General features: G+C 36.8%; 2 protein-coding genes across 2 annotated transcripts; one reads left to right on the top strand and one right to left on the bottom strand.

Annotated features, from left to right (window-relative positions):
• Positions 1-316: 316 nt before the first annotated feature.
• LOC115709651 (succinate dehydrogenase subunit 7B, mitochondrial) lies at positions 317-2122 on the top strand. The gene is made up of 4 exons (XM_061112049.1): positions 317-516; positions 601-672; positions 987-1089; positions 1933-2122. The coding sequence occupies exons 1-4, from the start codon at positions 460-462 to the stop codon at positions 2004-2006; spliced, it is 306 nt and encodes a 101-aa protein (XP_060968032.1). The 5' UTR covers positions 317-459; the 3' UTR covers positions 2007-2122.
• A 222-nt stretch (positions 2123-2344) lies between these two features.
• On the bottom strand, positions 2345-6385 carry LOC115709629 (RNA-dependent RNA polymerase 2). The gene is made up of 4 exons (XM_030637773.2): positions 5718-6385; positions 3730-5630; positions 3458-3608; positions 2345-3341 (listed from the first exon to the last, which is right to left on the bottom strand). The coding sequence occupies exons 1-4, from the start codon at positions 6267-6269 to the stop codon at positions 2580-2582; spliced, it is 3366 nt and encodes a 1121-aa protein (XP_030493633.2). The 5' UTR covers positions 6270-6385; the 3' UTR covers positions 2345-2579.
• Between the last annotated feature and the right edge of the window lie 2209 nt (positions 6386-8594).

Below are 8594 nucleotides of genomic sequence, written 5' to 3'. Positions count from 1 at the left end.
TGGATTGGATCGGTTGGAGAAATCCAACATCCAATGTGTAATTGGATTGGATCTGGATGGGCCCAAAAACGTTAGATGTGATCCAATGAACAGCCCTAATTGTATTTAGTTAGGGAAGACTCCTACTATATTTTCTCTTGTTGTAAAGGACTCTTTAAATTTAAACTTATTCTCAAACAAAAAAAAAATACTTGGATAGTGCTAACATTTCTCTTGCAATTTATAAAAGGTAACGAAAGAAATTACATTAAGAAAAAAGAAAAAAAAAACCATTTTACTTGAAATGACATGTCGTATATACACGCTCTAGCGTATGGCAAAAATTTGGCTGACTAGTGTCAAGCATAGGGGTCGAAGTTGAAGTGGGAATATCTGATAGAGATTTCGGTACTGCGAGGCTCTCTTGATCGGTCTTCTCTTTCTCTCTCGCTCGCTTTACACCTTTACCCTTCACCAATCATGGCTTTCATCCTCAACAAAACTGTTGTTGCCTCTCAATTGCGCTCTCACTTTCAGGTATTCTCTCTCTCTCTCTCTCTCTCTCTCTCTCTCTCTCTCTCTCTCTCTTGCTGGTTCTAAATCTTTCCTTTCAACATTCAGGGAGCAAGAAACGATGCCCTTTCCCTCTCGCGTCGCCAATTTCATGTAGAACCAGGAAAGCGCGAACTAGCTGTGAGATCTCTCTCTCTCTCTCTCTCTCTCTCTCATTGTCTATTTTAGCTGATTCATTCTGGGTTCTCTTCGAAAGAATTTCATATCTATTTGTAAAGAGAAAACGCATGAAGTTTTCCAGTTTATGGGTTTCCTATAAATTTTTCAGTTTACTAGTTTAGGGAATATATTTAGCCCAAATGAAAAATTAGGAATTTTTCCTTTCACCTTTGATTTTGATTTTAGAATGTTATAACATTATGGCCGGCTAACTTAGCTATCGATTTACTTTTGGGGTGTTATTAGCAAATAATTTTAAGCTGAATTTTCTGCAGCTCTTGGCTGAGGACCCATCTTTAAAGCGATTCAAGTCACATAAGCCTAATGTGAGGCGACTTATGAGAGTGGGAGATGTACTCACTATAGTTGTTGTAGCAGGTAATGTTGTTTAGTTTGTGTTTTTGCTAGAATTCTTACTATCTTGGTTTTGTTGTTAATGTAAAATTTAGCAGAGCCAATGCCATTATTCTTTCTTTTGAAGAATATAATTGGTGGCTCCATGCCAATGGCTGGCCTGAACTTGTTGTGCTTCTATGATTTTTTAGGCTTTAGGAAACATTTTTGGATAGAGGTATTATAGAACCAACTTGAGTGGGTGCCATAGAAAGGAAATAAACTTGAGATGGTTCAACACGATTGTGGTAGTGATCTTTGGAACAATTCAGATTCATTAAAGTTTGGAAAATGTGATGGAACACTGCAATTGGCCCTACTAGTGTACAGTAATAGCATCTGTGGTGTTAGAGGCACAATCTGTGACCTGCTTCTAAGGTTGCAATAGATCAAAGAATGAAAGTGAGGAAAAAGAAGTTTTGTAACTTAGATTCATCGTGCATAAATGTGTAATACTCGCAATTGAGTATTCATCTGTGACAACAACTTTACTGGAAAATTAATAATCTTTCACAAAGAAGTTGTTAACTTGTTTGGGATAAAATATTCTTTTTCCTCTTTGCAATTAATTTAAGTTGATAATCTAAAGTACACATGTTTTCCTCCACCCACCCATGGCATTAAAAGACAACAAGAAAATTAAGAGTAAATAGAAAGATGTAAGAGGTTATACCCAATAGAGGCACCGTGGTTCTGAATTCTTTTTAGCTACTTGAAACCTTTTTTATCCACTTCATTGCATGTTGCAACTTTCAACCTCACATTTCCAGCAAAAAAAAAAATAAGAAAGCTTTCAAGCTCTCACATGTTTTATGATGTTTGTTTCAGGTTGTTGCTATGAAATATATACTAGAGCAGTGATGCGAGAAGAGGCTCGGAAACAAGCAAATGCAGAAAATTGAAGTGCATAATGATGAGTTTATGCGTGTGTCTGTCTTTGGCCTTAATAGTTCAGGCAACTATAGCAGGAATATTCTGACTTTCAAATGCAAAAAAAATGGCTACATTTACTTGGTTTGAATTTATGTTCTCCAGCCTCTTTCTTAATAAGATTTGTTGTAGTGGTGCACTTCAAACTTGTCAATGAAAGCAACAAAATGCTTTGTTCTTCTTCAAATGAATGTTCAAAAAAAATAAAAAAAAATAATAGCTTGCAAACCTGAATGTGAGTTTTCTTACTCTCGGTATTATTGGCTTCTTGGGTGAGATGTTATGTTTTTTATACCATTTTAGTGCTCCGTGGTTAAAATACTAAATATATACAATAAGAATTATCGAAAATACATTTGTCAAAAAAACAAAGGTACTCAAAAAAAGAAAAGACACAGTTTCAGTACTTTTACCCTTTAATGATTGTCCTTTGTAAAGAACATCAATTTAAATGGAAAACTTACTATGTATTCACTTTCTTTCTTCAAAGCTTTGATACTAGCTAACTGAGACCGGAAAGTGAGGTTATATTCAAGAACTATTGTTTAATACCTTCGGCTGTTCAAAGATTTGATGTTTAGCAAAATATCACCTTTGATCCACGGAAAGCTGAGGCAGTTCATGCCATTGTGGAAATAGTCAGGGTGGTAAGTCACGTGATACCACGCCGAGGCCATCTGCTGCTGATTTCCCACTTCACAGCTGCTTTGAAACCATCCTCGGGCTTCCTTCTGCAGATTCTTCAATGCCAGTAGAACCCGATCCTTGGTGTCACCATATCTCCTGTTATCACGCTGCAAATAGGCTGCTCGCTTTCGGATATTGCCTGTCAGTACTTCATCCTCAGTCTCCACTCCATAGTAGATCATTATGCCACTGAGTTTATCCATATACATATCTCTGTGGCTCTCAGCAATGGCAATGAAGTCCTTAAACCCACTCACTTCAAGATCGCAATCATAAGTTGATCGAGCAACCTCCTCTGACCAAACCAGGTTTGAACTTCCTTGCACATCTGAACTGATCATTGCACGGTAAAGTTGTCCCAGTACCCCATTGGAGATGTACATGGGCTTTTCTAGCCTCTCCATGAAATCTGGAAATTCCCTAGGCTTTAAAGCCTTTGGCATTTCGGCAGGGGCACCAGTCTTTGCAAAATCCACAGCCATGGAGTGCAAAGTTGCAAGTTGCAGGCACTTTTCGCTAAAGGCTTTATCTGGTTCACGATCAGCATGGACTAAATGAGCAGTAGAGATGGCACCCAACGTGTCATTGATCATGTAGTCAACAAAAAACTTTTGAATTTCCTGCAAGATAATGCAAAGCCAAAAATGGAACTTCTTTCACTAAAACTTTCCAAACCTTTGTAATTCAGTTTGAGAAGGAGCATTCAGTATATGCCTAGTTGAAGTTTTGAGATTACCTCTATGGTCACGTTGTGATCCATTATACGAGGTCTTCGTCCAGTGTAGTCCATAGGGGATGCAGTTTGTGGTGGGATGAGACCAGTATCCCAACTAATGAAATACAAGTCCCCATCAAGATCACCACCAGAGCATTCATTCGGATGAGGCCTGCAAACCATGAAGAAGATGTAAACTTGTTTAGGTTGCAATCAAGGCTTTGTTAATTTCACCTAAATGAGGACAATATTTCAACAGTAATATTTTAGCACTTCTATGAATAAGTTTATACCTGTCTCCTTTCTGAGGGAAGATGAGGCAATCCACCAACTCCTTCTCTTCTAATTCGACACTGTATACAGCCTCAAGCACCCTGACATCACCAGGATGAAGACAAGGGTTTTTTGTGACAACCACCTTTCCCAAAACAATAGATGTTTCATCATCCACCTTTCTGAAAAATTCCTGATCCCCTGCTTGCAGCTCTTCTCTTGTCATGCTTATGCGAACAAAGATCTGACCATAATCTAAGATACCAGTTTCATCCAAGCATCCAATAAGCACACGACCCTTTGGGACAAATATTCGGCATCTAGTTTTTAGATCAGTCAACTGGTTTTCGTAATAAGATTGAAGCATCATAGAAAGGTAAGGTTCCATATTTGGCTCATAACCTTGATGTAACATCTTTATTAAGATATTAGATTTATCAGAACTATTAAATTTCTCTAAGACATTCAGTGCTGCCTCTCTATCTATCCGCATTCTTCCCAAAAGACGCAATTGTTCGTGTTGCAATGCTAGGAAACTTTCATCCTTCACGCCCAGTGTAGACAAGAGGGTAACAATTTCTCGATTCAGAAAACAGGGCATAGCGTCACTCCACTTGGTGACATTAAGCATTCTATTTTTTGATTCAAATTTAAGCATACTACTACGTAAGGAAAGCTTCCGGAAGGAGCTACGATCAACAGCAATCACCCCTTTATATCCACCATATCGAATTTGAAATGCTGAAGGTGTATGGTTCAGCCCACATTTCTGTGCAACTTGCCTGGCAAAAGGCAGAGAAATTTTCCCAATGCCATCTGAGAAACAGTAGTCAATTCCATCATTATTCAACTCCACATCAGGAATAATCTCTACATCTTGCACTGGGACAGTAAGAGTTTGTGTTGAGGAACTGAACAACTGACCCATCCTTGCAGCACATTTCGAAATACTGCGAATCTTGCTGAAACAGCCCATCCACTCTCTAATATCTCCGGCTTTTATATGTTCATTAGAAGCAAACATCCAAACAGAATTTGATCTGAGTTGACTCGCTGAGAAAGCTAGAAATTCATATCTTTTGGATCCAATAACAATCCCATCTCGAAGAATTGAAAGTACGCGGTGATATAATGCAGTTCTGTAAGGTTTTGGAAACATGCCTTGTTCGATGGTTGTAGTGATGGCATTAGGAGGCAGTTTACTCCAATCTTCTTCGACAAAAGTCACTCTCAAAAAATCATTAACATATGATGAGAAGTGTTTGACAACATAGTTGAACTTTTCAAGCTCAGGACCCATGCAAACAATCTTCAATGGGGTAATCAAAGCTCTGTGGCAACTCATGACATTAGTCTCAGTTAGTCTTTTGTTAGCTGAAGGACTTTTGACAGTTTTCTCTAAGATATGTGCATGAGTCTTGACAAACGAAAATGGATTATAACAAGTGGACTTGAGCTTATGCAACTTCTGAAAAACCGCTTTTAAGGTTTCTTCACTTAAACTACTGAAAAGCTCAATGAGATTACTATCTACAGAAGCCAAACTAATCTTTTGGGTATGTACAAGAGAATTAAGCTGGAAAAAGGTTTCATATCCTAAACTATCATTTGAAGGAGATTTTAAAAGGGGAACTGTCTCAGAGACATTACAATACTCTTCACCTTCTTCTAAGTTAAAATCTTCTACATCTTCTTGTCTATAATAAGGGAAACAATCAAAAGTATCAGAAGCTAAAAAGTTCTCCTTCAATGCCCAATAAAATGAGGTTGAATGACCAATTGATTTCAACCCAGAAAAATCTGTAGTACGAACCCAAACAAACTCAACATTTTCTTTGCAAATATGATAACGATCAGCAATAAATCTCGAAGCTATATGAGGCCCAGATAATCTCCTATAAATCTTTGGTCCATATTTTAGCTGAGGAAAAAGAAAGAAAAAAAATGCCCAGAAAATTCAGAATACAGTTCATAATCTGAAGAGAAGAAATATAAAGAAAAAAAATACCTTTAAAAGAATGGAGAACAGATTCCCGCCATCCGAATAGTACCCAACACTCTCCAAAATATCCTCAAACCTAATCTCCAGCTTGTAACATTCTTCTCCTTGCCATACCCAGAACTCGACCCTACCCCTTTCGGGCATAACCCATGCTCGCACACTCTCCCAAGACTCCAACACGCTCATCCGATCCTCCGTTCTCATGAAACCCACGTGAAAAACTCCGTCGTCGAGGCGGTGTTTGGGGTCGATGGGTTGTACGACGATGTCGTCGTAGGATTCGGAGATTCTGAGGTTCTGGGACTGGAAATAGAGTTCGCCATGGAGGGAGAGATAATAGGCTTTGGATTTCGCGAGGAGGGTAGTGAACTGGACCCGGCCAAAGCCACGGGACTTCCAATTCTTGCGCTCGGTCATGATTTCGAGGGCGAAGACTGAGTCAGGACCGAGTTTGGACTCGAGGAAGGCCAAGAGGTCCTGAGCTATGGCAGTTTGAGGAATGTTTGAGACTCGGACGGTGGTTCTCTCTTTGTCTTTGTCTTCGCCTTCGGAAGCCATTGTTGAGCGAGAGAGCTTGAGACTGAGAGAGTGAGTGAGAGAGGAACTAAGAAGGAAAGTGAGTCAGCGTTCTTCTTTACAAGAAAAAGTGAGTCAAAGTGGTAAAAAATGGGTCCTCGATTTTTGTTGTTATATTTAGAGAAATTTGCAGCGAAAGTTCCCAAAAAGTTTAAGGTGATGCAGATTAGTCCTTAAGCTTTAAAAATAGTGGCAATAGTCCTCAAGGTCACACTTTTTATTTGTCCACTAGTCTTAATTTTAACTGAGTCGTTTATTTTTTTAAAATTATCACGTGTCGAAATATCATTAGTCCAAATTATTATTTTAATTTTAAAACATAAAAATAAAATAAATAAACACATAAATTATTTAAAAATGATTTTTTTTTCTTTTTTTATCTTTTTCTTTCTTTTCTTCTTCGTCTTCTTCTTCTTCTTCTCTTCTCACTGCCAGAACGACCAACCCCCAACCCCAAACCATCGATTCCAGCCCTCTTTCTCTCCCGCCTCCCATCCAATCACGGGACACTCCAACGTCTGGAATTATCACCCCAAGAGCTATGGCCCCGGTTCACGCACCTGGTAAGGATCTAATTTCCTACAACTTCTTTGTTTTGATTCAGATTCAAGCTATGGCCTCTCACCAGAGTAACCACTACACCGGTTGAATTCGCGGCGCCACCTCCTCCTCCTGAGTTTGACATTCGCCGAGAAATTTCACGCCTTAAAGCTCTTCGTTCCAGGCTCTCGGGTTCCAGAAGTTTCAGTCGGAAGCTCAGAGATGTTGATAGAGACCGGAAAGTTAATGACTTCTTTAATTCCAGTAGGAATGGATTTTTGAGGGTTTTAGCTTCGGTGAATTTGAGTTCCTATGAGTTGTTCTTGCTTAAGTTTGAGGATGAGGAATTCGAGTTGACGAGGAGCTCTATGCTCTGGTTGGGTAAATGAGATGAAGCAACAAATGATAACAAATAATAACAAATAAATAACCTATTATACATTCTAGAAATCCCTCAAGCTCGTATGTGTACAACACCCTCTCATATTTTTTTTCTGGAGATAGAGTTGTATTCATCCATTTTAGAATTAGGATTAGGGTTGTGGTTAGGGTTTAGGGTCTGGTAGTGAGAAGATAACGAAGAAGACGAAGAAGAAAGAAAAAGAAAAACAAAAGAAAAAAAGAAATTATTTTTAAATTATTTATTATTTACTTTTATTTTTTTAAAATTAAAATAATAACACCCACTAATGATATTTCGACACGTGGCATTTGAATTGGATTTAACGAATCTGTTAACTTGGAGACCAATGAACAAATAAAAAGTGTGACCTTGAAGACTATTGCCGCTATTTTCGGAGCTTGGGGACTAATCTGCATCACCGTGAACTTTTTGGGGACTTTTGCCGCAAATTTCCCTTATATTTGTAATTTAAAAATGTTTTAAAAAGTGTGCTAAATTTGACACAAGATATAACATCGTGTCAAATTTAACTATTAATAAATATTACTTTTTTTATTTATTATAATCTCACTAATTATTATGATTCATTAGTATTTACTAATTTTTTTTTCTTTTTTACTATATTACCATTATTTAAATAATAAAAGAATAAAAAATAATAAATTTTATATATTCTCAATAAAATATGAAATGATCATCAATATAATCAATTATTTTTTCTTTATTTTACATCTTGTGCATTGGAGCACAATTGTAAATAGTGGGCGAACTATAGCACAAACTCATTTTTTGTGCCAAATTTAGTACAAATTTTAAATTTTCCATTGGAGATGGTCTAAGATAAGTAAATTGGATATATTTTTGATGCACTCCTATATGTTAGTCATGGTCGCCCCACTTTTTTATTTTATATGTGTGTGAAATAGATTATTTAAAAACTATTTGTATATTGTAAATTATTTCGTAATTTTTAAAATTTTGTAAGATATCTAAATAATTATAGCATATGTGATTATAAAAAGAAAAAGAACTAAAATTTTTAAACAGATATGAGGCGCATTGATATACCCTTTTAAGGATGACACGTTATAGAAGCACCCTATTAGAATTATATAAATTATTTAATTTTAAAAATAGCTTCTCAAAAGTCATTCTTAAAAAAGCTACAAAGTTTAGCTTTTTCCAAAAGAACTTTTTTTTTTTATCCAAACACTCCTAGAATGATTTTTTTTTTTTTTTTAATTCTAAAAGCTAAAAAAGATCTTATAGAAGCTAAACCAGATGGGACCTTGCAACTTCGAGTCATGGAACTAGAAAAAAATATATACAAAAAGTTTAAAAAATTCAACTTTGGAAATCTTAAT

This window comes from Cannabis sativa, chromosome 3 (genome assembly GCF_029168945.1).
Source record: "Cannabis sativa cultivar Pink pepper isolate KNU-18-1 chromosome 3, ASM2916894v1, whole genome shotgun sequence".
Lineage (NCBI taxonomy): Eukaryota > Viridiplantae > Streptophyta > Magnoliopsida > Rosales > Cannabaceae > Cannabis > Cannabis sativa.
Note: the sequence above shows the minus strand (reverse complement) of the source record. Positions and strands in the feature narration are given on the sequence as shown.

What these genes read in the sequence shown, in the direction of transcription:
- LOC115709651 (XM_061112049.1), top strand. Translation starts at nt 460, where the DNA reads ATGGCTTTCATCCTCAACAAAACTGTTGTTGCCTCTCAATTGCGCTCT. An exon ending in CAGGAAAGCGCGAACTAGCT is followed by an intron (nt 673 to 986) that starts GTGAGATCTCTC and finishes AATTTTCTGCAG; the next exon opens with CTCTTGGCTGAGGACCCATC. An exon ending in CACTATAGTTGTTGTAGCAG is followed by an intron (nt 1,090 to 1,932) that starts GTAATGTTGTTT and finishes TGTTTGTTTCAG; the next exon opens with GTTGTTGCTATGAAATATAT.
- LOC115709629 (XM_030637773.2), bottom strand. Translation starts at nt 6,269, where the DNA reads ATGGCTTCCGAAGGCGAAGACAAAGACAAAGAGAGAACCACCGTCCGA. An exon ending in TGTTCTCCATTCTTTTAAAG is followed by an intron (nt 5,631 to 5,717) that starts GTATTTTTTTTC and finishes CTTTTTCCTCAG; the next exon opens with CTAAAATATGGACCAAAGAT. An exon ending in TTCCCTCAGAAAGGAGACAG is followed by an intron (nt 3,609 to 3,729) that starts GTATAAACTTAT and finishes CATGGTTTGCAG; the next exon opens with GCCTCATCCGAATGAATGCT.